This window comes from Falco peregrinus, chromosome 16 (genome assembly GCF_023634155.1).
Source record: "Falco peregrinus isolate bFalPer1 chromosome 16, bFalPer1.pri, whole genome shotgun sequence".
NCBI classification, from domain to species: Eukaryota; Metazoa; Chordata; class Aves; order Falconiformes; family Falconidae; genus Falco; species Falco peregrinus.
The window spans coordinates 2,687,872-2,715,859 of NC_073736.1; the positions used below are offsets into that span (position 1 = coordinate 2,687,872).

Consider the following 27,988-nt stretch of genomic DNA (forward strand, 5'->3'; position numbering starts at 1 on the left):
AGACTTCAGTGCTGTGTAGCAATTAACACCACCTTTGTCCCCTTTTGCCAAAAGCTGTGATCATAAAGGAATATTGGCCAAGCATTAGGTAGTAGTGGTACTGTATTAATAATCGCATCACAAAGTTGCAGTCCTGTTATGAAAGTCTCTGCATGATGACAGGCTGACTCAGCAGTCAAATAACTTGTGAAAGGAGACTTGCAGAGCTACCTGAAATAGCACGTACTTGTGCAGTCTCTCCTAGTTACATGTTCTTGCCAAAGCCAGTGTCAGAAACTCTTCTTCCTTCTAGAAAGTAAAATCCTGTTTAATAATGCAAAATGAGCCTCTGGAACTGCAGCATTCTGCTTAGAGGTCCTGGAGGAGGGTGTGGATAATGAGCTCTTTCTTTACAGGAAAAATGCTGAATTGGTGCCTCCTGATAAAGGCCACTTCAGCTGTCTAAAGGATCTCCTGATTTTTAAAAGAATTGCTTAATAGAAAGTAAATTTAGCTAGAGGATTGGTTCACTACTGGCTAATTTAACCCGTATCCAGACAAGCAGCATGATACATACTTTTTCTGTGGGGAAATATAAAGGGATAGGGAGGCACCAATATATTTTCTTCTACTTTCCTCATAAATAGCATAACCAGAGCTAATGATGAGTTCATAAATTACTAGTTTGGTAAAATTAACCTTTTCTGTAGAAGTAATGTGTTTACAATGTCTGTTTTTTGGGGGGAACTTGGCCAGACTGCTGATGAAAGCCCCTCTGATCTTAGGTTTCTGATCCTAACATCCCCTCTCATTCCAACGTGACAGTCAGCTAGCACTTGTGGACCATCTTTTGTCAAGGTTAGTACAATTTTGGGTCCTTGGCTTTTGGATGGCCTTGCCATGTGAATTGTTGCCTATTGAATATTGAATACTGAAAAATTCCCAGATTTCATCTTCGGTCCTGTAGCCCAGACTGATCCCATCTGTATTCTGAGGAGCTGAATTGCCTTCCAGTGCTTGTTTTTTACCAGTATCTGCATAGAGGAGCTGGGACTTGTAATCTAGACAGCTCAGGTGAGATGAATCCAACCCCCTGTGCTCCAGGGTAAATAGGGGGTGCTTAAGCACGCAGCCCCGCTTTGTCCTGGAGAAAAAGCAGGCAACCACTGCTGCATGGCAGGGATGATACCTACAGGAGGGACTCCGTCCAGCCTGCAGCATGGAGAAAGGCAGGTCAGCAGCGTGAAAATCAGACTGCAGTTTTGTGAGACGAGAACAGCTAGCAGCTGATCCCTGCTACAGAGCCTGACATCCTGATTTTGCTACCACACGTTCCCCAGAGAGGCTCGGGCAGCTCACAGCTACGATGGAGCCCTGGATGTGTCTGTGCGTGGTGGGAGGAGAGGCCAAGGAGCAGTGGTTTTGAGGGTCGAAGGACATCCAGCTTTCTGGAGAAAGGGGTTATAACAGAAGAGCAGAGATGAGGAATACATCCTGTAGTCTCAGGTCTAGAAGTAATGGGGAGATTTTTTTTATCAAGACCTTGCTAGCCCGCACCCACAGAAATGGTGACTGGAATTCCTTTGCAGCAGACTGGTGACCGAACTAGGCTGGGCTGTAACACAGCAGAACCACAAAGGCAGAGCAGAGTGGGCTTTCACATGGGTGTGTTTCAGGAGTCTGTTACAGGGAGATAATTACAGGTGGTGTAAGTAACTGCAGTCCTGGGACTTGCCTATGTCTCATTTCATCACCTTTCGTGGCCGTTTACTCCTCCTGTGCCTTGTTCCAGTTCTGCTTTGTGGTCACGATGTGTCCTCTGGCCCAAGCAGAGACGGCGTGCTGGCCTGCTTATTTTTTGGCTCCACTTGTCGGAGCAGAAAAGAGGGCTAGGACATTTCAAGGGCAGCTGTTTCATGAGCACAGGCCTGAAATTGAGAAGTAAAATAAATGACTGTTAGTCTTAGAAGAAGCATCGAATGTGGTCTGTTGCTGAAGTTCAGCATTTTTGTCTGTGATGGCCAGGGTTCTTTTTTCCCTGGCTTTTGCCCACAGAACAGCCTGAAATGTGCAGCTGTTAAAAATGATGTTAATCCGCTGATTGCTCCTCAGCGTGGGAATGTTCAGTCATTGCATCAGTTTTGCTACTGAACACGCAAATATAGTAATACCCTTGTGAACTATAACTGGAACAGGTCATATGTATCCCAGTGTCAGAGCAACTAGAGAGCTAGTCAGCAATTTACTGTGAGGATAGAAAACTACCTGGGATCTGATGCTGAAATAGCCAAAAGAAGCAACTAAAAGGGTGAAGAAAATGGAATAAAGGTAGAGAAATGAGAGCACAGCTCTGTGTGAATCGTCTCTGCCTTTGCAAATAATACAGATGAAAATTTATTAGTCATACTTTCAGTGGCAAAAGCGTGTATTACAAGAACTGGGAAATGAATGCAGCAACCAACTAGCTCTCACAAAATAGCACTGTGTCCCTGACCCGTGTGTTGGGACGTAGTAGTTTGCTCCATGAAATCAAAGTTTTCAGAAGGAAGTAGAGCTCAGCAGCCATAAAAATAGCAGAACTGAACCTCGTGCCTAATGCTCATCGCAACCAAGTAGCGCGAGAACAACGTGCAAGTCTGGTGGCAGCCTGCTTTTGTGACAGCAGTAAGAAACTGTATAATTAGTGATTGCTGCTACCATATAATGCTTCTTGTATGTAAAGTTTTGTCAGCGTAGCTTTGAAAAACAGATTAGGCAGGCCAAAATAGCAAGGCCATATTTAGTAAAAAGAAGGGTTTCCTCAATAAATGTAGTTGTGGGTCTAGAAGGTGTAGGTGGAGCCCAGCACTGTGGCTCACTGCTGGTCACATTTCCTGAAATTAACCTGTGACTCGACATGATGCTGTAGGATGTCCTGTTAACTGTCTTGATTAAGCACGTACTCCAACTTTAGCAATGTTTCTTAGTTTAATAATCATTGACGTTGTTTTTCTCTAAGTGCTATCTGGTTTTATAACTTGAATGACTGCAGTTCCCACTCAGGGTGTTCTGATAACTTCGAGAAACTGGAGTGAAAGGTCCACAAAGGAGGCGATTAGGGAAAAGGCAGGAAGAGAGAAACTTTGCAGGCAGCGGCTGCAGCAGCAGAGTTTCTAGTAGGACTGGAAATTAGCTGGGTGGATTTTACAAGTCTCCCAGTTCATGTGCAGTTAGTATCATCTGCTAATTCAACATAACTGGAACAAATAATGGAGGGGGAAAAACAGAATAAGGAAGCTTTAACCTATGTGAAAGCTAGTTAATTTCTTCTTCCTCTGCGTGAGTGGATTAAAAATCATGGCGTTGCATAATCTCTAGCCATGGAAAAGGTTACGTCTGCCTGGAATGTTATCTGCTGTAGCAGTTGGTAGTTATGAATGAGTTCCCTAATCCATTGACATAAATGTTCTGGCAGGCGCTTGCAAACCTCCTTGTTGTCTAATGCTTTTCAAGAAGACTGCCCTTCGTCAGGTGTTAGTGACTGATACACGCTTGGGAGATGGAACTTCACGATAGCAAAGGCCTTTTATACAGATACAGTTTTTAGGAAAAGACTCTGTGTGTTGGGAAAGGAGTCTTTGGAGGTTTTAAAAAAGTTTGTCTTGTAACTTTGTTCAGGAGGCCAACTAATGCATATCAAACAAATGTATGTTATTTAAATTTCAGTAAGTGCTGATTTGCTGTTACGGTTTGATTTGTTAAATCTATAGAGTCTCTCTACTACATACGGACATAATCTTTTTTCTTCTACAGGCTGTTTTCTGTAGGATCTACTTGTTCTTTCTCCTTTCAGACGGACCAAGTTGCAAATATGAAAAAATCATAAGATCATTCAGTGATCTTCAAATCAGATGATTCAGGTATATTTGTGAAATGGGGTTAACTTTAATGTAAAGCACCTCAAAACCTCAAGTTTTTGCCCATATCCACATTTTCTATGAGATCCATTCTTATGGTGTGTAGATTTGCTAATGCTTGAGTCATTTTGGACTAGACAGGTTTTAGCTTTTACTCCTAATGCTGCTTATCTCTGAACTAAGCTGTACTGCACAGCCATTTAAAACCTTCTTTTTGAGTATGATCAATATTTTTCTCCACTAGTGCAGCATCCAAATTAATGGCTTTCGATCATGTGCGTTTCTTGGACATGTGCGAGCAGCAAGTGGGAGAGGAGGTGGTAAACAGCTGTTTTTGAGATGGTTAGCTCTGAACGTCCTGCACAAGATACTGAAGTGAAACCAGTCTAATTATGTCTGTTACCTAGTGTTGGCTGAGCAAGGGGGAAGCTGGATTTCTGTTTACTGGTAGTTATAAAGCTGTGGAGAGCTTAGTGCATTAGGGCTGTGCTATATTTAAAAGGTACCCTGTCTGTCAAATGTCCCTATTACAAAATGTTCTTTGCCAAGATCATGGGGTGGGCCTCTCCTAAAAGCTCAATTGTTTTCAGAAAATTGGTTAATATGCCATGGCTGTGGCATCTGTACATGTCTTCACTTTGTGCTGTTAAGTCATTCCAAGACCATTTTAAAGGTTTTGTGGACAGCTACATGAAATGTCATTTCACCACTTGTAGAGTGGAATTACTGCATTTCTGAAAGATGAAACTATTATTAATGCAAAAAATAGTCTCTTCTCCAGTCTCTCACCCTGTCTGCTGCAGACGCTTAGTGCTATCTTTAATTAGGAGACTGTCACGGCTGAATTAAAAATAACAATTCAAAACCTTCTGTGAACTCGGGCCAGCCAGATTGACAGCCGTGAGACTTAAAGGCTTTACTTATCCCCGGAGCAGCTGGAGCCCTGACAAACAGCACACCAGCAGCCTCGTGCTGCTCCCGCAGTGTCCCACGGAGGGGGCTGGAAGAAGCATTCACCCAGTGGTGCTGAGCGTGCTGAGACTTCTGCTGGTTTGAGGTTTGGTCTGCATTTACCACCGAGAGGTTCACTTAGTGATGGTGGTTTTGTGTCAGTGTCTTGTCTGGTTGACAGCCAGATTGACAATGGCAAACTCGTTTCATGCAGTCCACGTTTAGAGCACGAAAATGTCACAGTTTTGGTCACGTGTGATGGGGATTGAGTTGAAATCCTAGGGTTAGAGCGAGCTGCTTTGTACATTAATAGACACTTTAATTAGCAAGCTCTGCAATAAGACCTATCTTCTTGTTCAAGATTTATTAAAATTATGCATAAGCTCTGCTACTGGCATATGCTAATTTATTTGTGAATCTCTTGGATTATTCAGTAGCAGAGTTGAATATTCTTCATAAGGGTAGCCTTTGAAGACTGTTTCCTTGAAATAAATAGGTTTTTAAAAATCCTGGCCTTTCTTTTGCTTGTTGTCTTTGAGATAAACACTTATGAAACCAGCTGCAGTTTTGGCTAGAATATTGATGGGTTGCTTGCTTGTCAGATTAAAAATGAGCCGGAGTGGACTGTTCTGGAATACTTTTCAATTTTAGAACTTTCCACTTTCAAGAGCAACCTTATTGAGGGCGCAAATGGGCACCTTTCCTCTGCACGAACACCTCATTATGTGTGTTGAAATAGGCATCATCTCTGCTTTTTCAGTTTTGTATTTTTTTTAGTGGTATTTTCCCTTTTTTAAACTCCCACAAAATACAGCTACAGTTCCTGGCTAATTTTGCTGAAACGTGACACTAGTCAAATATTTTTGTGAAAGAATTATTAGTCACATAAGAAAGAATGTAATGGAATATTCTTAGAAAGTGTTATAACTGTGCTTGACATGTAAAATATTTATCCAGGCATGTAAACAAACCAAGAGGTGTCTTGCCAATGTACCACCATAAACCGTAGTTATTTTGAAATCTTGAGCAAGATGTTTTTCAGCTCTTGAAAATAAGGTACCAAGTTCTCTACTGACATAAGTTGACAGAGTGCTAATGGTTGGCTTTACCTAGCTGAAATTTTAGCCTCCGCTCTTGTTTCCCTAAAAATAAGATGTGTTTTCCCAAAGAGCTGTAATTGTGCTAAATAAAACCCTTCTATTTTGGTTTCGGATTACTGTAGTATTACTTGCAGAGTTTACTCATGTGACTGCACTCTAAAAGGTAGGCCTTATGTTTGTTTTGCTTAATGTGAATCACACAATTTGCTTGATTCTGAGAACTCCATCGCTTTGACACTGAGAGTCTTTGCTTTGCTTATGCCTCTGCTTGTACGGAGTATCTCAGCCCTTCGGCTCGACGGTACAGCTGTAGCTTCGGTGGCTTTGTCTGAGCTGGCTTCCAGCCACTGGCTCTGCTGTCGTGGTGAGATACAGCAATGCCTCCTGCTGATGCAGGGTAATCACCCTGGCCGGGATCCCCTACCAGCCTGCCTCGTACCAAAGTTAGGTAAAGATCTCCTGTGCTGTAGTATGACACTTGAGTTTTGCAAAGCTTACTTCTGCTCTTCCACGCTGGACACAAACTGCTGCTGAACCTTTAATCAGTGTAGCACTGCCCGGCCCTGCAGGTCGAGGGGCTGGCTTGCTATGCTGTGCCCCCTCCCCATTCCCATTCTCTCTTCCCATTCCCATCCCCCTCGCACAGCCCTCCCTTGGGCCCTGAAACAGAGGTGTATAGGTGGATCAGAGCTTATTCCAGTACATCAATAAGCACTGAGCTCCTCCTGACTGTAGTACAGGTGAACCGCTCTTTCAAGACTGGAATATTTACTTTCAAATTTAATTGCACACAACAGTGTGCAGCTTCCCTGTCTTGGGTGGTGGTGGGTTTTTTTGGTTTTTTTTATGTGGTATGCTGTGTTATTCTGAAATCTCTTCGGTGAATAGCTACTGTAACTGCCTTCAACTTTCAAAAATCTGCCATCTATTGTTAGTTTTTCAAGCCGCTGCCATGTAATTGGTTAAAAATGAATGGCAGTTGGAGTTGTAGCAGATGAGCTGGGAATGAGTGAGCAGTTACTTGTTGGGATTCCTTCCAGAGAAGGAAGGTGGAGTTTTAAGCTGCTCACAGCCTTTCTAAATAAGAGTCAGAGCAAGTAGGTGCTTTTTGCTCTGGGTGAAATACCAACAAACCTTTTGTGGGAAACTAAAAGCTCAGTAAGTGAGGAGAGAATATTTCTTTTTAGTCTGGATATTCTCTCTACTTATGTTCTGCTGTAAAATAATCCACTCATATTAAAACTGTTGTGTATTTCAAAATACACTGATTAATAAACTGATCCTCCTCTCAAGAGGATCCACACCGGACAGTTGCTATGCTAATATAATAAGTAGGGTAGTTTATTTAGCCTTTATGGTGCTGCAGGCTGGGTGTTGGTGTGGGGGCCCTGTGTTGCAGGCCGAAATCGCAGGTGATGGTGGCAGCAGCTCTGGGTACTGGGCTTCAGGCACTGTCTGCAGGTTCTGGCTCTCCTAAGGCCACTGGTGGAGGAGATGGGGAGGGGTTTACGGTGGGTTCAGCCCCTCAAGTGTGAGCTGAACTGTTAACTTATACCCTGCTGTCTCCCCCTTGCTGATTTTTGGGGTGAATGCTCTACTGCATGCTTTCAAAGTGCAACAAGCTGCCTCGATGTTGAGCACTGTGTGCTCAGGGGGGATTTTCATAGTCCTGAATGATGGAACCTGCCTGTTGTGGCTTAACCCCAGCCGGCAGCTAAGCTCGCTTACTCTCCCCCAGTCGGATGGGGCGCAGAATCAGGGGAAAAGGTAAAACTCAAAGGTTGAGGTAAGAACAATTTAGCACTTGAAATAGAATAAAATCAATTAGAAGGGGGGACAAAAATCCAAAGGGAATGGAAAAAAGTGATGCTCAGCACCTGCTGACAGATGCTCAGCCAGGCCCCAAGCAGCAATCGCCCGGCTGCAGCTAACTGCCCCCGGTTTATATACTGAGCTTGATGTTATGTGGTATGGAATATCCCTTTGGCTAGTTCGGGGCAGCTGTCCTGGCTGCGTCCCCTCCCCATTTCTTGCGCCCGTCCAGCCTTCCTGCTGTCAGGGCCTGAGAAACGGAAAAATCCTTGACTTAGCGTCAACTAAAACCATCGGTGTGTTATCGTGAGTCTCACGCCAAATCCAAAACACAGCACTGCACCAGCTGCCAAGAAGAACAAGTGACTGTCCCCACTGCATGTCCCTCACCCTGTGTAGACATGCGCCTTAGTGACGAGAGCCTGTTGCTCTTCCTTTACGTTCTCCACAACCTCTTCCACAGGCTACAGGTGCGTTATTGCACCTCTTTCTGTATGGACTACATAATCGGGCGTTAAAAGATTAAAAGCTTGCCCCCAAACCAAAAGTAGTAAGTGCTTGTGATATAGTGTATATATGTACAGTACAAACATGAGATAGTAAATTAGTGACAACTTGGTTTTACTATGTTGGATTGTTTGGATTGGTTTTAAGGCATTTTTTCATTAATATGTTCAGGTGCAATGTACTGTTAAGACTTTTAAAACTTGTCACTACACACACATGCTTTATCACTAGCATGAGTCAGGATGAGAATGGTTTCCTACTTCAGGCTCTATTTGCATTTAAAATAATATATTATTGGTGATATGTGATATATTTAATTCTGTTGATCTGTGAAACTGTGTTTGGAGCAATCTCTGAGCAATCCAGATATATCTTAGGGGAGAGTGTCAAGAACAACAGAATAGACTGATTTAATATTTGAATTCGTAGAGGGTAACATTTCCAGGTGACATAAATGTGTAATGCCTCTGCAATGCTGTGCATAGGCACCTGAGCGCTGAGAGGAGGTGGTACTTCCCTTTGGGACTCATTAGCAATGTATCTTGCAGGCACTGACATGGCAAAATAACTTATTTTATCCTCAGTTGATGTAAATTTGTTTGTCTGAGGTCTTCTGGACTTGGGAATCTGTATGCAGGTGGTTATGCACATATTCGGAAATTCTGCTGGTTGATGCCTTTCTGCCTGCGTAAGGGGATGTGTGGCAGATGAGTGGCAGGAGCATATTTATTCATCTGCCATTAAAGGTTTAGTAGCACACTGCCTTTTCTGCCACACAATTCCTGCAAAAACAGGCTGAACTGGGAATCTGAGGGGGGAGAGATTTGGGGGGGCTTTTTCTGAAAAGAGGAGGCTTGAAACAAAGCTGTTTGTTAACAGTATAGATTTTTATATTCAAATGTTTCATGAATCAGCTGGGGGGGGTGGGGACTTTTAAACTGAAATATTTATATGAATCAGACATCTGGGCTTTGGGGGAGTGACCATTACTGCACAAACAGTTTAAACTCTGAAGCTTTGCTGTGACTTAGTGCTTCCCTCTATGAAAGGAGGATTTCAGGATATTGGTGCTGGTAGCACTGAGAACATATGAGCCGCCAGTAAGTAAGGAGCTGTGTTGTCTGAGAAGGGGGAGCTTGGCAGAGGGTTTGCTCTAGAGTTATGCTAGGAACTGTGGGTGATTATTTCTGTTCAGAAGTTGTGATGGGTGCAGGTATATCGGACTTGGGGTTAGAGCTTTCTCAGAAATGCTGTTGTCCTTGTGCTTTTTTTTCTTTTTGTATAGCCTATAATTGAAAAGCTTGACTTCTTGTAGTGTAGGTACAGGAACTGACACTGTGTGAAGTTGAAACCAAGTTAGATTTAACTGCCTAAGAAGAAAAGATTGAAAAAAGTAAATACCATTTTAAAATCTAAAGGGAGAAGGTAGGTCTTGCTTTTATGCTTTGTTAAAACTTTTTATTTTCTGAAAGCTTTGTAAGTAGTTTTGCAGAAAATGGTGGAACAGGCAATGCAAACCAAAACTTAGTTGTCTGCTGCTATTGCTCCTGCTGGCAGATTTTTACAGAAGTATTTGTAGCTTAATCTAACACAGGTGAAGACAAAGTGTAGCTCAGGTGTCACCTGGCTTAAAACTTTATTTAGCTTAGTATTCTGTATTTTAGTAGGGAACATTTGTTTTTCCTGTCTCTAGAGGAAAATATCCTGCTCATATTTGCAACAGCTCATCTTTTACCAGTTTTTCACCAGTTTTACCCTGATCAGATCTGCATGCTCCATCCTTCTGCCTAGAAAGGAGGTATATATTATATGTGGGCATGGCCAGCTTTATTTAAATTGCTGACTGAATTTAATCAGATAGCACTAGCAAAACTGCCATTACTGTAGTGTTAAGAAGCTCTTTATGAGGATCAAATAGAAGAACTGTCATTTTTCAGATGACTGTCTCCAACCCAATAGTGGAAATAGCCTTTATAGGTTACTTGGTTGTGGTCTTTAGTACCTTGAGCCTCGCAGGGAGGGAAATAGCCCTAGCAAAACATTAACCTGTTGCCTTATTCAGAAATTTTGTTCCCTTTTGAGACACCCAGTGATAGGACATTATGTGATGCACTTCATCTAGCTAGTTGAGGAGGCTGCCACAGTGTAACCTTCCTATTTTGGAAAAGCCTGTAATAAGTTACTTCAAGTTAATAAATCGCAACAATTTTTCTGCATATATTAGTCTTGGTGATTGTAAGTTGGCAAAAGAAATGATGCTGTCAGTGTGGGCTGATGGAAAAAGAACGATGTGAGCTTGCAGCGCATAAACCTAGCACTGGCAGTTACCGGAGGACCCGGTGAACCACGGGTCTTAAATCAAGGTGTAGATGTACAGTGTTAAACCATTAAAACCATATTGCAAACTGTAGCTTTGAATTGCATTTGTAGAAACAGTGGATTTTTGTTAAGACTCAAGTAAACGAGTAAGTCTGTAAACTTTGCTAACAGTGAAGCACTATGCACAGAATAGGAGAAAACAATCAAGCATTTCATCAGCCTTCTTGCTGTCTCTTGCCAGAATTTGCAGGCTGTCCTGCATTGCATCAGTCCTGTGGGACATTATTTTCCATCCATAACTTGAAACCAGATGGAAGATGAATCCTCTGTATATTGATAGACTTATTTCATAGCAAGGGAAAAGCCTTCTGTAATGCGTCTGTGCTAGTTCAACCTATAAATCACCCTTTTATTGTCTGGTTATGTTTGTGTTCAGAAAATGAAACAAGGATCATTAGTAGGTATGAGAAAAGCATGTTACTGGCTCTGGGTAGATTTTCTATCTGATGCAGGGTGAGTGCACTTCTATGGTGTTCTCCTGTGGTACAGGCTTATCTACAGGTGCCAGCGAGTGGCCAACCTCTGACCTGCCAAGTCTCATGTTGCCTTGAGCATCTCGTTTGATTCAGCTGCAAAGGGCAGTGCCTGGGGCTCAGACCCCTGTCCTAGAGGGGATGCTGGTCCAGGGCAGCCTGATGACACCAGCTTCCCTGCTTAGGTGAAGCTTCACATGTGGCCCCTCACCTCTGGAAGAGGGTAAAAACTGATCTCCTAGGGGAGTCTTATGCTTAAAAGAGAATAGTAAGTGGGGAACCACGTCTGTACTTGACAACTGGAAAAATGCTTTTAAAAAAATGAAAACCAAAGCACCTACTAATGAATGAGGCCTTCTGAATCTTAAAATGTTTTAAGACTGTAGCATTTGGCTGAAAGCAGGGGGTAAGATTTAAATGCAGGATGTGTCATTGCTTTGGAAGTGCCTTTCTTCTTACGTAAACTGTGCAGTACTGACAATGGGAGCCCATTGCTCGCTTTTATTTTTGACTAGATAAAGGACAGATAGGCTTGGGTTTACTCCAAGCAACTTGTGAAAGGCAGCTTCTTGCATTTTGAACTCTAGGGGAGTTTGATACAATTTTTACAGAAGATGTGTTTTAATAGGCAGTTTTTACACTGTGTCTCTTCCAGTTTGCTAATGGTGCTGTGTTTCTCTCTTACTGGGAAAGCAGAAGGGAACAAAGCAGAGCACTTATTAGACTAATACAGGAGGCTTTGTCTAGACCAGAGCAGGCGCAGCCTGGCAGGTATTTTTGCAGTGCCCTTCTACGCCGTTTCCTTTTCATGCTTTCTCCATTTTAGGTTTTAAAATCCTCAGGGACTTCCAAGTTACAGGTGTGGGATTGAACAGAAGCTGGGGCCAAAATTCCTAGGGCGTGACTCCAGTCTCATTCATGCAAATTCAAACCTGCTGTTTTCAGTGGATTACCTTCATATTTACAGGAGGAGACCCCAGATCTGTTTTCAGTCATTATTAAAGCACACTTTACTTTTTGCCTTTCTTTCTAACAGTTGGGTTACTCTCGTTCTGCACAGCCCTCTGGAATGCTTCCCTGCAACTGGGGAATTTTTATTGCCACTGAACTGAGCTGGCAAGCAGTATGGTGGGGTTTTTTTCTCTTCCTCCCTCTCTCCAGGAAAGTATGCATCTGATGATCAAAAGCAAATAGTTTTAATGAAAATTAGAAAGTTGGATTGCTGCTTACTTGCCAATGTGGTATTTTTTCATAGCCAGTTTGATCACTGCCTTTTTATTTCACCGAATTTCAAAATTGTGTAGGCTGCGCAAGAGCAGCCCAGTTGAGGAGATGGACGTAGTGGTGAGTACTACACGAGAGAGGCCAGGTTTACTCAGCGTGGTGCAGGACTGATACAGCTCGAAATCCGCAGGTTGTGTACAGCACAGCCTGGGCCAGCGCATCTCTCCTGGCTTGGGTATCTCTGTGGTTTAGATGTACCCTGTAGTGGTTCACTAACCCTTACGCACAGGAAAGGCTTCTCGTTATTTATCTTAGGACTGTGAGATTTCCCTTTGTCTCTCCAGAGGACAAATTGAATCATTGCAAATTTGTTTTTCTGCTTTTATGTTTATAGAAACTTTTGGCATGTTCCAAGGATAGCTTTTAAGAAATTGTGGTGGATTGGTCTGGGATAGAGTTAATTTTCTTCATTGTAGCTAACACAGGGCTATGTTTTGGTCTTGTGCTAGAAACAGTGTTGATAATACCGGTATGTTTTAGTTATTGCAGAACAGTGCTTACCAGAGCAAAGGCCTCTTCTGCTTCTCACCTCACCCCACCAGCGAGCAGGCTGGGGGTGCACCAGAAGTTAGGAGGGGACAGATGACCCCAGCTGACCCAGGGGATATTCCATACCGTATGACATCATGCTCAGCATATAAAGTAGGGGGAAGAAAAAAGCAGAGGAGGGATGTTCAGAGCAATGGCACTTGTCTTCCCAAGTAACTGCTAGGTGTGGTGGAGCCCTGCTTTCCTGGAGGTGGCTGAACACCAGCCCGTCAATTGGAAATGGTGAATGAATTCCTTGTTTTGCTTTGCTGGCATGCCCAACTTTTGCTTTAGCTATTAAAGCGTCTTTATCTTGACCCATGAGTTTTCTCATTTTTACTCTTCCGATTCTATCCCCCATCCCATCTAGGGGGAGTGAGCAAGCAGCTGTGTGCAGCTCAGTTGCCAGCTAGGGTTAAACCACAACAAAAATTAAAGCGTGGCTAAACTTTTTGAAAGGCATGCAATTATATTAGAAATACATCTTGTTCTAAAGTAGTAGACTGTAGAATTAGGTCAGGCACACCCTGCATATGTGTGTTTCCTGCTTGCTCATATTTCTGAGAATAATTGTACATGAGAATGTTTTTGTAGATTTATAGGAGTGTTGTCACCTTAAAAATGAGTTGTTTGGAGTTTTATTTTAAGTCATTGTGGTTATGCTGTGGTTTAGGAAGAGGGGAAGATTGCTAACCATCTGATTCACTTGCTCAGTGTGCTGGTCGTTCTTCACAATTCACAAACCAAATGGTGAAATAAGGTTATTCACTTCTGCTCCCTTACGACTTGCTTCTTGTCGTGCCAGATGACAGTCAAGCAGTGCATAAGCTGTCCAATGTTACAGTAAAGGGCTTTACTCTTCAACAGATTCTGACAGCTCAGCTTTTCATGATTTTTCTTTGAAGTTTCTGTGAAGTTCTGCAACCTTGATACCTAAAATATTTTGTAATGGCTCTTTAAAAAAAAAAAAAATCCCAAGGATAAGGAACAAGTAATATAATAAAAAGTTAGAAACCTGCAAGTCTGTACTGATGCTTTTGATATCTTTTGCTTAATAAAATATCTGACATCTAAATGGATTTTCTCTGCTGGACATGTATTTGAGTTTCTTTTCTTTGCACGCATCACCGATGTACTGTTTATGGTGGCCTCTACGAGTTAAGCCATTCGGCACTTTCCAGTAGCTGGATGAGAACTGTATACCTTGGGAAGTGGGTTTGGACATGCCACATATTCATTAGGGTGGGGAAGGATAACGTGCTGAAGATCATCCCAGCCTTTTTATATTCCAGTACACTTCCTTCTTTCTTAAGAATTACGTAGAACAAGGATTAGCCTCTTTATCTCTGCAAAAGGTTTGTAGCATCAATTGTTTGTGCCAAAGATGCAATGCAAACTGTTCCCACTTTGTGTTTAAAAAAAAATTTTTTTTTAATGTCCTTCCCATGTTTTTCTCTCAACAAAAGTGTTGGCTCTAAACAACTTCAAATAAGGATGACTTCACCGTGACCATCAGCGCATGGTTTGGAGAACAGAGATGCTTGTTCAGTTGCATAGCTCATTTTTAACATTGTTGATGTTCTGGAGGGAGGAGGGACTTAAATGCTCCAAGTTAGGCAAAACCAACAGCCAGAGTCAGATGTGAATTTTGATTTTTGACTGTAATACTTCCTTTAAAAAAAATAATCAACCAACCAACCATAGCCTGTTTAGGAGCTCTTTCTGTGATTTTTAGTGCTGAACGTGACACTAGGCTCTTGATATTCACGAGTTCCCAGCTCCCAAAATACAGCTGTCCACAGGCTGTGCGTTTTCCAAGTTTTCTGCAGACTGGTCCCTACCTGGTCCTTCAGGATCTGAGCATGCCAGCAAGTCAGGGTGTTCATTTACTGCTCGTGATTGGTTCTGTGGTACCAGCCAATTCATGCTTACCAGAGGGTAGAAACATGCATGGAAACAGACCTCAAAAGATTGTAACCTGCTAGTATTTGTCCTGCTAACTGCAGGGTAATTGCTGGTGCACAGCCAGGGCGCTTGAGCAGCAAACGTGCAAAAAGTCAGCGTAACACCTCGTTAGTTAGTGGCCCTGATGCTCTGGCTAGTGCAGAAGATGGTGTCTCTTCTGTGTCCCTGTTTTCTCTCATAAAAGACTTCCCTGCAGTGCTTCCCAGGGCTGTTAGGAGAAATGAGCCGTTCATATTTGTAAAAAGCTTTGAAGATGAATAGTGCTAATTATTATTTATAGGTATTCATTCTCACCATAGGTAGTTCACCTTGATCCTGGGCATGAAAGAGACCAGGACATTTGTAAGCTGGTCAGGCATGAGTGTGGCCTTCTGAAGTCTTTATGTACTAGTTTTCCTACTGGGTTGTATGTGTGATTGCAGTGTATTTGTCATGTTAAATGACTGGTTTGGACATTTATTCTCCCAGCCAGATGTGCTAAAGGAATCCTTACTCATTTACCTCAATTCTGCTGACACATGTTGTGTAGGATTTGGGCATGCCAAGAGGGGACAGAAGACAGGAAAGCACCATTAGCTTGGCCTGAGTCGGATTATCAGCAGGGCTGAACGTTCAGCTTCCCATAGATTTAATGAGGAAAGTCAGATTTGATGCTCCTAAGAGCCACCCCAGTTGTGAAGAGCATCTGTTTCTGAATCTGCCCACGGCTGCAGTTTTTGGCACCTTTCGCTGGTGCTGAACTTAGCGTAACAGAAAAGACTGAGGAGAAAGGTGTCAAACAGCTGGGGCTTTTTTTTTTTCCTAAAAATCCTGTTTAGCAGATTAAGCATGAAAAGGCGGGGGGAATGATCAGGGGAAATTCATGTATTGTAGTTCCTATGTATCTGATGATAGTTGTGTAGTTTCTGAGATACTGTAGTAGAGGACTCCGCGGAATGGCACACAGGGTCTCTGGAACTGTGCATGCATTTAATTCAGAGCTTATGGTGACGAGCAAAGATGGCAACATTCATCAAACCCAATTTGATTGTTGTGAAAATTCAGTCTGCAAGCATTTCACGCTATTTGACATCACTTAAATAGGGTTATAAGGCAGGCCGCTTGTGAAGTTACGGAATGTAAGTGTCCCTTGATAAAATTAATGTTTGCCTAGATATGAACAACTTACTGATCTGCTCCATGCCTAAATTCTTCTCTCTGCAAAGTAACGTATTAAATAGTCAAGAGGTTGTTCAGGCAGTGCAAGGGGAGTTTATCGGCAGAACTGCAGCAGTGGAGCACTCTTGAAAGAAAAGAGGCCTAAGAAGTAAATTTTATGCTTATCAAGTTTTCTTAATAGAGTTCTTGTCAGCTCACAGGGCAAATCTGGTTCCCAAGTGAGTGTGTTAGCATCTCAGTTTTATCAGGAAGCTTGTTTCAATATATAAAAGCTGGCGGGGGGCGGGGAGAGTCCCTGAGACACAACCCAGTATTTGTGTTCTGACAACTAGCTAGTCTCAAAAACTACTCCTCTTAAGGGCTTTCCCAAGGTGATTTCCCAAGGTGATAACATATCCATGCAACGAGGATATTTTTTTTTCCCCATCTCAAAACACATTTGCTTAAGTAAATCAAACTGCAGTTTTAAAAACGGTGTTTGGGCAGTCGCCAAATTTTCAAGCATTTTGGTCAAAAAAGTATAGCGTAATTACGTTTGGAATTCAGTGAATGTGTTTGAAAGCACAGTATTAGTTGTATAAAATATTTAACACTTGCAGTCTGGAAAATCCCATTTCCTTGCAATAATTATGATAGGCTATATGAAATAGGGGAATGGTTGACTTGTTCCATTTGATATTGACAATTCTGGAATTGATTTAAAGGCTTTTTTTTTAGTTTTCCTTCCAGGGTGTTGTACCATATGTGCGTTTGCATATTTATGTTTACTTTAAACAGTATTTTCTCCATGTTTACTCGTTTATATAGGTCGTTCCTGGAATAGGTTTATCCTGAAGTTGTGAGTGGGGCAGTTGGCGTGTTCTGCTTCGGTGCAGCGTGCTCCGCACACCCGCATCCCACTGCCCAGCATCCCGCCTGCCCTCGCTGCTCTGACATGTGTAAGAAGAGGGCAGGAGGTTGCACGGGTTTTTGCACGGGTTTTTGCACGGGGAGTTTGCGTTGCCCTTCGCTCAGGCAAAGAGGGATGGATTTGTTCACCTGTGACCAAATGCAAGGCAGCATTCACAGGGACTGCTGAGGTTCTGGTGGGACTGATGAGTGGGGTCTCTCCAGAATCCAGGCAACCGGTGCAGTGGGTGCAAGAAAACAGCCTGGAAAGTTTTTTTTTTTCCCTTGGGAAAGGGAATTTTCTCAACCAGCTCTGGGTGTTTGGTGAGAGGAGAGGTTGCATAGTGATGCACTGCGTGCTGCGTTTGCTGGAGCTAAGGTGACTCTCCCGGGCTCCTCGCGTTGCTGTTCCTGCCAGCCAGCCAGCACCTTTAAAAAAAAAGGAAAAAATACAGTAGCTTTTCACATGGTTTTGCTGTGGCCAGAGATCTTCCTTCTGATGAATGTCACATGGTGCATAAGCAACAGATTTTCTAAAAATAAAACAGATACAATAACACTGGCAACTTAGTATTGGTTTTACGGAGCAAGAGGAAGGAATTGTTAATCCTTTTTCAAATTTCTAATTAAGAATGAAATGCTTACACTGACTGCCAGTAACGATGGGCTTGAAACCCACCACTGAACTGCTCATTAAAGGCCTTCGTCCTCAGCGGGTCCTGACCAGAAAACTCGCCAACTCTTATTTGGCATTTTGTTGTTTTATTAGTGCTGTATTTTATCGGGTTTGCATCTAGCCGTGGCAGTGTTCTGCTGTGCTTTACAGAGGGCACCCGCGGGCCCTGGAGTCTTAATTCAGCCAAGAAAAGGACACAGGGCAATTGTTCTGCAGGGGGGGAAATTGGGAAAATTTATTAATGAGGAAATTGGTGTTTTATGTTTGAGAGGGTGAAAGGAAAATACTTCAAGCCAAGAAAGGAGAACAGTTTCTTGTCCAAGGCAATAGCAGGACAAAATAAATGGTGAAGAGAGAATGAGGGACCGAGATCTGTTAGGAGATACAAAGGAGTGAGGCGGATCTGAAAGACAGGAACAGGGAAGAAGAATTTCACTTAAGAGTAAGGTGGCCAAACAGCAAAACCAGAAGATGTCTTTCTGCATATGCTGAAAGAGCATTTAAGATTGGGATGGCATCGGTTGAGGCATTGTGTGTCAGGCCAAGCCAGGGTACGATGGATGCAAGGCTGCTGCAGTCGTGGCTGTTCTATGCGATATGAGTATTTCTTGTAGGACTATATTGGGTTAAATACTGAGACAGCAGAGTGATAAATCAAGAAGGGAGACCAAACAAAAGCAATGACTGGGAGCAGGGAACCTCCTAGTCAAACCTCAAGAGTGGTTAGGAGGCAATGCCTAAGCTGTTAACTGGGAAAATGTTATATTTTGGGCTATAGACATGTTACAGAGCTCATTTTGCCAGTGCTGGGGAATCAAGAGAGATATAAACATTTTTAAAGGGCTCTAGTGGTCTGGAGGTCAGGCAATTGCCCAGGAAGGTATTTGCAGATCACACGTGTGATCTAGTGACATCAGTGGCTTTAGACTTAATTTTAAAAAAGCAAAAGGTTATAGACTAAATAGATCCCTGGTTACTTTAAAACCTTTTTTCCCTTCTTCCTAGGTAAGTGTAGGGGCATAACTAGCATCACAAGCCTTTCTGAAACACAGTTAAGTATCTGAAGCAATGCCTTCTGAGCCTGAGGGACTTTGCTTGAAGTACCAGGTACAGGGATTTGACCTTCGTTGCTTGAGAGTTTCTTCCAAAACTAACAACCTGGTATTTTCTCTCCTAGCTCTTCTCTTAGGAAACGCAACCAACTCCTCACATCACGGAGGCCCAGCATGAATGTTAATTCTGCTGGTGGGACAGACTGGTCAAGAAATCTGGAGTCCAGTTGCTCTGTGGAAAACGTAACGGTAGCAGTCCATGAGTCAGAAGAAAGTAATGTGGTGCTAGGAGGTCACAGCCCTGCTGCAGTTCCCAGGACTGAGGGTAAGGATAATGTCTTTACCTTATAGAATCTTTACAGGAGATACTTTTGTGTTGGGGTTTTTTGGGGTTTTTTTTTGAGGAGTGATATATTTTGGAAAAATTTCGGTATCCCAAGGCAGTGTGCAGTGGGAAGTATGTACCCTGCCTTTGTCTGGCTGGTGTGAAGGACGAGGGTCCACAGCAGCGTTTAGGTTCTTGCTGTCTTGACAAGATCATCGCACAGGTATGCTCTGGCCGGCCAACTTGCAGCTTCTTCTGAGGTTGTCCTGGGACAGTCCTGATGAGCTGTGTGCCCACCATGGAGTGGGCATCAAACACTGCTGGCTTGAACCACCTCTGGTGTGGTGCGTGCTCCTGCTCCAGCTTTCCTGTGAGAGCAGTTATCAGTGCTAGGAATCTGTGTCTGTATTTCTGGCCCTCTACAGTTCCTGTGCTCCTGCTCTTTACACGCTGAATCTATCCTGCTTTAATGAGGAGATTTAACCATCATGGTTCATCGGGGAATTTTTTTTATCCAAAATCCCACTGCCGGCTCAATTTGAAAACGCAGTCTAGTTTTATGTCATGTAACGTTACCCTGACAGTTATGTATATTGATATCCTTTGTTATGGTATTGACTTAGTTTTCTCATTATGTTTTTCAATAAATGATATCTTACCCTTGCAATGTTTGTGTCTCTCAGGTTTAGATTCTGAATGCCGACACACTGCTTGTCCAGTAAATCCGCAGATCAATAGCATGTTGTCTGCTCCTGAAGACACGCACAACTGTCACTTCCAAGATGGAAATAAGAGACAGTCAGAATATTTTAATACGCAGGAACGCCATGGATGCTGCACTTTGTCTTCAACCAGCAATTCACAAACAGCAGCTCCAGAGAAAGTGACGCTTGTGGTAGATGGCACACGCTTTGCAGTGAATCCACAGATTTTCACTGCTCACCCTGATACTATGCTTGGAAGGTGGGTGATTTCCACTATTTTCAAGATACATCAAGGGGTCAAATGTTTGCTAAAATGGAGCAAACCCCTAATGTTTGTTTTGCGATCTCATCTGTATGCACAAGCAAAGCAAGGTTGACCTCTTTCAGAACTTGGCTGTGAGGCCTTGAAAATGTGACCAGATGTAGAGAGAGCTGGTAGGTCTGCAGATAAGATTCTCCCTTCGGTCCTCTTCCTTCAAACAATAATTAGCTAGACATGGTCTCCTTTTGCCTTCTCTTCAAGTGTTTGCCTTGTTTGTAAGTAGTACATCTGTTCACAGCTGATAACCTCCCTTCCAGAATGGGGAAAACGATAGTGCTTCATCCCCCTCCTGCTGTTATCTTTTGATACTGTCCCAAAAGAGAAGTTACTCGGCTCCCTGTAACGTGGCTTAAAGGTTGGAGTCTATTCCTGCAAGAAGCAGCACTCATTTTCTGTACCGCCAGCACTTTCACCCATCTCTGACCAAAGGGAGACAGTTTCTGTTGGGTTACTGACCCTTGCACAGGTCATTGTGTAAAAGAAGGGGTGAAAAAGCATGCGGTGATTGTCGGTTAAAGGGCTTTATTGCCAGGGTATTTTCTGACCCAGGGTTGCACGATCTGTTTCTTTGGGCTGTGGCTTGTTCCGTACAGTAGAGTAGCTATAGTGACAGAGTCCACCTACAGAAGGACTTAGCAGAGACAGCTCTTGTGCTTATTTACTATGTAAGAGGTTGAAGTAGAGGTTTCAGGTTACTGTGTATATGTGTCACTGCTGGTTTTGTTTAACATCAGTGCTCCTGTTGGCCTCTAGCATGAATGAATTTAAATATACTTGTGCATTTATATAGATTTTTATCTGTTCAGAATGTTTGGACCAGGAAGAGAATATAATTTCACCAGGCCAAATGAAAAGGGAGAATATGAAATCGCAGAAGGAATTAGCTCAGCTGTGTTCCGGACTGTGCTGGTAAGGAGATGTTTGCAGATTTAAAAAAAAAACAACCAATCTGTCACATGTGCAAAACTGAGCCGTCTCCCAGGCAGCTGCACACCCTCGGGACATATTCTTTTATTACTGGTTTGCATTGTGATTTTCTAAAAATTATAGTAGACTTTGGTATGAGTGAACATCGCAGATATTTGCTTATGTTGCCTTTTACCTTTCTTGAGTAGTGCAGTTTAGTTCCTGAGCTGTGTCATGATCTTGTGGTTGCACATAAATGCATATTGCATATAAGATGTTATGAAACCCTATGCCATGGGAAAAGTTTTAACTGGAGCTCACCATTTATCAGACCCAAGAGGATCTGCATAGAGACATAGGTTCTCAGACAAGTAGGGCTGTTTTTACTGCTCACAGAGCTATATATAGCCTCTGTAACTCTCAAATATTTGTTAACAAAACAAAGAACTAATTAAAAATTATCAGAGTCCCAAGACATTCTTAATTTTTCTCTCCAAAACCTGTTCTTTTATTTGCAGGATTATTACAAAACTGGAATCATTAACTGCCCTGATGGGATTTCCATCCCGGACCTTCGAGACACATGTGATTACCTCTGCATAAACTTTGATTTCAACACAATCAAATGTCAAGATTTAAGTAAGTATAGAGAGAAATCAGCTCTTAGATCGTGGTGTTGAGCCCTCTGATCCTGATTCAGTCAAGTTCTTATTAGTGTGCTTTAGTTTAAGCATGAAGTTAGGGACGCCGCTGTGACTCACTTTAAATGCGTTGCCTTTAAACAGCTTTGGTTTTTGTTGCGTCAATCCAAAGTGAAGTGATTGAATCATGCAGAATGCAGGCACACTACTCGAAAAAGCAAACTGAAATTGTAAAAATTCTAGCCTCCTCGTGTGACAGAGGCCGAGAGTTTGCTCTCACAGCCGAACAAAGTGAAGGCTAAAAGCAGGGTTATAACTCCTGTCTAAAAATGTACCAGAGAATCATGAATAATTTAAGCTAAAGGATGGTGGGCAGAGCAGGAACCAAAGATACCAAAGCTGGAAAGTACCAGAGGGTTCCTAGTCATGAAGGGATCGCATTGAGAACAGCTTTTTGCTGGGTATGCTGGCAAAAAAGTACTTTTAACATAGGCAGATCTGTGAAAGGCACTATACTGAAATGGGGTATATCATAGCACAGGCTATGGGTAGAATTTTCTACCTTGTCCTCTTGATGAGTGATCACAGAGAAGGCACAAAATGTGCTTTCATGGACAGAAGTTGCTGCTGCAAATTGAAGTCTCATAATGAATTAAATTATTCAGTCTATTGCTGTTTCACTGTATTGATTGGACCTTGGTGGGGTTTTTTAATGGTAATGTAATGGTTCTGCAGTGTAATTTGCATTCCATTTGAAATGCAGTCCAGTACATTGCTTTTGCCAATTCTGGAGCTGAAAGCTGTTGATGCATCTGAACATATGTTAAGGATTTTGTGCTCTTGAGTTTATCTGGAAAGTGTAGAGCTGGGCCATGTTTTCATACTGTGTAAGAAAGCTCATCATATGATTTATGTCTCATTAGGTGCTCTCTTACACGAGCTCTCCAACGATGGTGCTCACAAGCAGTTTGATAGCTACCTAGAGGAGCTAATTCTGCCTATAATGGTGGATAGCGCAAGGAAAGGGGAACGTGAGTGCCATATTGTTGTGCTGACAGATGAAGACACCGTGGACTGGGATGAAGATCATCCACCTCCAATGGGAGAGGAGTACTCGCAAAGTAAGGGCTCTGCACTGGGGCTCCTGGCTCTGTGTTCAGCATGCACTCAGACATCTGGCCATAAGGAAAGAACCCATTCCCAAAGAGCAGTCTTCCTCCAGGAAGAGGTGCTGGCACATGGAGGCCCGTTTCGTACTTTCCTTCTGAACTGGCTGCTGCCAGAGGCAGGGTACCTGGCTAGTTAGAGCTTTGGCCGGCCTGCCTGCGTTGGTAATGACAGCACTCACTGCATCTTTCCCTTTTGTTTGTTGCCTCCTCCTTGGCCTTTTCCTGGCTGCCTAGTGAGTGAATACTCTTTGGTTTACCCACCCATCGCCATCCAGCCTGTAATATGCATCACTAGTTTCCCACCAGGGAAGTGCAGGTAATCCCAGTGATGAGAACAGACACCTGAAGTAGATCGTGGAAACCAGACCTGGGTTTTGGCACTCCCACAGCTGAGAGACATCAGAAACAGGGAGAGGTTCTACCTTGTAGATTCTAATCAGCCTTTTTATTTCCCAAGTCCTTTACAGTTCCAAGCTGTACAGATTCTTCAAGTACATTGAGAACCGCGATGTTGCAAAAGCAGTATTAAAGGAACGGGGCCTGAAAAATATTCGCATTGGCATTGAAGGTAAGGTATTTCTTCAACAAAGGAAACTGTGAAACAGGTGACTTCAGAGGCAGTAAAGCCTGGTTTCCTCTGGACTCTAGGTGCTTCCTGTTTTGCTTTGTGTTTTACTAGGCATTTATTTTCATGTGACTAGTAGAAGCTGGGCATGTTCCTTCACCTCTATCGTGTTACAGGGAAATTAGCCAGAAGACTTAAAAGTTAAGGGAAAGTGAAAGATATGTAGCGTGTACCAGTAAGCCTTGTCTCTTTAGGACCAAGTAAACAGGATGCAGGAGTCAAACACTTCCACTTGCTGATCCAGGAATTCCCTTAGGGACCTTAGAGAATGTTGTGCTATGTCCTGGGAGACTGTCTCATTTTTATGGTAGCTATGTTTGCTCACAAAATGGCTAACGCTGTGCAGCCATTGATCGTGACTACAAACAATTCTCTTCATAGAGTTATTAGGCTGGAAAAGACCTTAAAGAGTCCAGCCGTTAATCTGGCACTGCTAGGTCCACCACTAAACCATGTCCCCAAGTGCCACATCTACACATCTCTTAAATACCTCCAGGGATGGTGACTCGGCCACTTCCCTGGGCAGCCTGTTCCAACCCAGTTAGCCAAGGGCTGCTGATAAATGATGGAAAGTGGCCTGGTGAGCAGTTTATCAGCTCCCTCGGTCTGCTGGGGTGGATCCCATCTGGCCCCATAGACGGGTGTGTGTCTGAGTGGTGTGGCAGGTCCCTGACCATTTTCCCTTGGATTATGGGGGCTTCATTCTGCTCCCCATCCCTGTCACTGTTTCCCCTTGGATTGTGGGGACTGGGTACCTGGAGAACAGTTGGTCTTCATTCTACTAAAGACTGAGGCAAAGGAGGTGTTAAGTACCTCACCCTTTGTCACTGTGTTTCCCCCTGCATCCAGTAAAGGTTAGAGATTCTCCTTAGCCCTCCTTTTGTTGTTAATGTATTTATAGGAACATTTTTAATTATCTTTTATGGCAGCTAGATTGAATTCTAGTTGGGGTTTGGCCCTCCTGATTTTCTCCCTGCAAACCTCGCAACATCCTTGCAGTGCTCCTGAGTTGCCTGCCCCCTCTTCCAAAGGTCATAAACTCTCCTTTTTTTTTCCTGAGTTCCAGCCAAAGCTCTGTTCAACCAGGCTGGTCATCTTCCCCACCAGCTCATCTTCCAGCACATGGGGTCAGCCTGTGCCTTTAAGCTTTCCGTCTTGAAGAATGTACAGCCTTCCTGGATTCCTTTGCAGGGGAAAAGGGAATGTTTTTTGCAAGCCAATAATGGTTAATGTGGAATGTGAGCATTTGTCTGCCAAGTCCTGGCTGATCCCATAGTCACTCCTACCTCCTACTCCTATCCTTCTGGGATCCTGTTGTCCCTTTGTGCAAGTTAGAGTTGTGTAGTGCAACTGACTGGCTGTCTGTGTTTCCAGGGTATCCCACCTGTAAAGAGAAGGTGAAGAGGAGGCCTGGTGGCCGATCCGAAGTGATATACAACTATGTTCAACGGCCGTTCATCCAGATGTCATGGGAAAAGGAAGAGGGCAAAAGCCGTCATGTTGATTTCCAGTGTGTTCGGAGCAAATCTCTAACAAACCTAGTCTCTGTGGGTGATGACGTTTCGGAGGACCATGAGGTTATAATGCATCACCCCCCACAAGTAGATGAACTGGACAGGCTAAACGCACCGTTCTCCCAAATGGCTGTTAACGATCTACCAGATTAGTCGTGGCTCAGGGTGGATAGTCCTGCTTGGTGTGGGAACGTCTCAGCATAGTTTCATCCCCGGTGATGGAACACAAACTCCTGCAAGGTGCTTTATCCTCGTTCATGCTCTTATTACATTGTCATATTTCAAGCATGTTAATAAAGAGCCACACACCATAGTTTAACTGTGCAATCAAAAGCAACATAACCTCAAACAAAAAGAAATTATGCTGTTTGTTTCTACTACAAAAGCTTCCAGATTGTTGGATGCTGAATATTTTAGCTAAACTTCTAAAAGAAGAGCAGAGGTATTTAGAAACATCTTGTTTGACATGAGAGAGGAAAAGTCTGGGCCTGTCAAGACAAAGCTTTCATTTACCATTAGGCACTTAGCTTTGCGTTTGTGATAATCAGTTACAAAGGACCGAACATCAAAGCAGGACAGATGATCCTCTTTCATCAACCAGCAGAAATGTAGCACAGTTGTGACAACAGAATCCTGAGTGTGGAGGAGTCTGTTTACACTGCCACCTGGCTTTGCATCCAGCATGTTGTACTGCTGGTCTGGGGAAGGATGAACTAATTCAATAGGAAGCATATGCCTGTCCACAGGAATTTCCCGTACATACTTCTCTGTAAGATGGAAGCATTGTTTTTAGGGATGTTGTCTGTTCAGTAAAACAAGTAGATCATGCGGAAGGAAAAAGCAAAAAAAGAAGAGACTGTAGTTGATACCTTACCAACAAAGTAAATCTGTTTAGTAGCCTAGTAGATGTAAGAAGCTTTCTAGTGGTGACTGTGCATGCTAAAGACTTTAAGTTGTCTCCTCCATCCCCCTGCTAAGATGAAAAAAGCCAGTGGGAGGAGCTCCCAGTACAGACAGTTTGCTACCCGAGTAGAATCCTTGATCTCGTCAACCTTAGTCAGTCAGAATTCCTGTAGACTCTCCAAGGAGCACTCTACCGTTGGCAGCTTTAAAAGGTCAGCTGCTTTCTTCCCAGTTTGGAACTGACTGGACCATTTTGCTGTCAGGCAGGTAAGAAATACCGATAGTAAACCAGCCTTCAGTAGAGAAAAATACACATACCTGGGAACAACTCCCCTTTGCTGCTCTGAACGTTATCCTAGTCTGTGGTTAAGGCTCTGTTCATTTTGGATTCCGGGCCCACAAAGCTGTAAGTAGTGACACACTCCAGGCTGGTTTAGGTCAGTTACGTGGAAGTCTCGCTGGTCCTGTTCCTGCAGCATGGAGTTATCTGTAGGCTTCCTTAACCCCTGATTAGCACGGTGAATTCCTGATGGCCACAACAGAGCCGCACATCAGGCAGAACGAGCCTGCCTTGCAAAGCCATCATTTCCAGTGGCTCTGTAGAGGTGCAGCGTACCCAGAGCGGAGTACTTAAATGTTCCCTCACGAGGTTCTTAAGTGACCTTCTGCTCTTGCAATTGACTGCTGCTCGAACCTGTACCACTTACACGTTGAGTTACCTTTGCAAAACAGAGGTAGGTATCGGTCTGCCTCTAGAAGGTTTAATCCCTTGTTGTCAGGGTTGTATCATCAAGCAAATTTTTATTATCCTTAGTCTTGTCTGCAAAGTGTGTGGTAGAGTTAGCATTGAAGATTGCCGTTAACTGTTTGCTGCTAATGATGTTTGGTTTTTTCAGTGTAAGTAATATGACAATATCGAGCACGAATTTTCCTGAAGATTTACGAGTATTGTTGTAGTTACGAGTAAGAAAATCTCTGCCAAGGCATGTACTTGCTGATACATTTAGTTCCCATTTGTATGGATACAGGTTCCATTCTTTGCAGTGTTTCTCTTTTTGCTTCTTTCCTAAGTGCAGTAAATGGGTTTCTTCTTTTTATAAGTGCCTATGGGAAGATTTCCAAAAGCGCTTTAGGACCTCCTGAGAGTCCCAGGGGTTCAGATGCCCAGGTCCGCCTGACTATTTTTGCAAATTTCTCCCTGTGTGTCATTGGATCAGTATAGTGAAGTGTCCTTCAGTATCTGCACAGAGGTGGTGTGCAGTCACTTACCATTATTGCTCTAGATGAATTTCTATTTTTGTAGTAGAGAAAGGAAGACATATGGACCGTTAACCTTCCAGCTAAGGGCCAGACCAACCCCATTACTTGCCTTGGTAACGAGCGGTTCCCACAAGTCGAGCAAAGGCACTGGTGAGGCTGTCCGCCCAGCAATGATGGAGCTTGCCCCCCCAGCCCCATGGATTATTTTTGTGTGTGTGTGTATATTTATTTTTACAGCAGTGTAAGTTTTAAGTAAATGTGTATTGGTATTGACCAGCTGCCTTGGAGCTGGAGTTTTATATGTGTTCCGCTCGAAGGACCTGAAGTGTGCGTGGTGGTGAGCACCACCCTGCAGGACTGTGTCAAGGCGTCATCTGACTTTGACAACACTTGATGGGATCTGACACCTAAGTACCGTACTCAGCCAGAACAGATCCCACCAGCGTCTGTCCCTGAGCCCAGGGTCAGCTAAGGCCTCTTGAAGGATTTGGCGAGTTTATTAAAAATAGTGATCGCAGGCACTTAACTGCAGCAGGCTGTTGCCTGAGAGCTAAGGCCTGTCAGTGCCTTGTGGGAGCTTGTTGGTTCTCTGTGTGATCAACTGGACCTGGAGCTATTCAGCCTCCATGATTTCCGTGCAGTTTTTACCACTCCCAGTTGTTTATTGGCTTTCCCAAGAAAATAAAGATTAATTCAGGATTTAATTATATTTTTTTTTTTAGTAGAGTGAGTCCCATTGGAATACGAAATCAAATTGAAAAAGTACACATTTGCCTTCCTTCTCTCATGGTCACCTACTTCAGCTACAAGGTCAAGTTTTGTCTTATTCTAGATATACTGAACTGTTACCCCTGGTGTGTTTGAACTACAGATGTATGGTTTCTTTTCTGTATTAAAGTATAAATTATATTTGGCTTGTTTGGCTCTTAAAAAATGTTTTACATGTGGAATAGAAAAATGGGTATGAGAAA

At 43.2% G+C, this 27,988-nt stretch overlaps 1 protein-coding gene across 4 annotated transcripts; it reads left to right on the plus strand.

The window, feature by feature from the left end:
- The first annotated feature begins 744 nt into the window (after nucleotides 1-744).
- Nucleotides 745-27,926, plus strand: KCTD20 (potassium channel tetramerization domain containing 20). Of its 4 annotated transcripts, none has more exons than XM_027789826.2 (8): nucleotides 745-837; nucleotides 18,774-18,973; nucleotides 19,657-19,936; nucleotides 20,806-20,908; nucleotides 21,424-21,544; nucleotides 22,470-22,667; nucleotides 23,173-23,283; nucleotides 24,715-27,926. In XM_027789826.2, exons 2-8 carry the CDS (start codon nucleotides 18,823-18,825, stop codon nucleotides 25,005-25,007), a joined length of 1,257 nt encoding a protein of 418 aa, XP_027645627.1. In that variant the 5' UTR covers nucleotides 745-837; nucleotides 18,774-18,822; the 3' UTR covers nucleotides 25,008-27,926. The 4 variants fall into 4 exon arrangements, with proteins under 4 accessions (XP_027645627.1, XP_027645630.1, XP_005239680.1 ...); XM_027789829.2 differs by lacking the exon at nucleotides 745-837 and adding an exon at nucleotides 5,992-6,089; XM_005239623.4 differs by lacking the exon at nucleotides 745-837 and adding an exon at nucleotides 9,229-9,345.
- The last annotated feature ends 62 nt before the right edge of the window (nucleotides 27,927-27,988 follow it).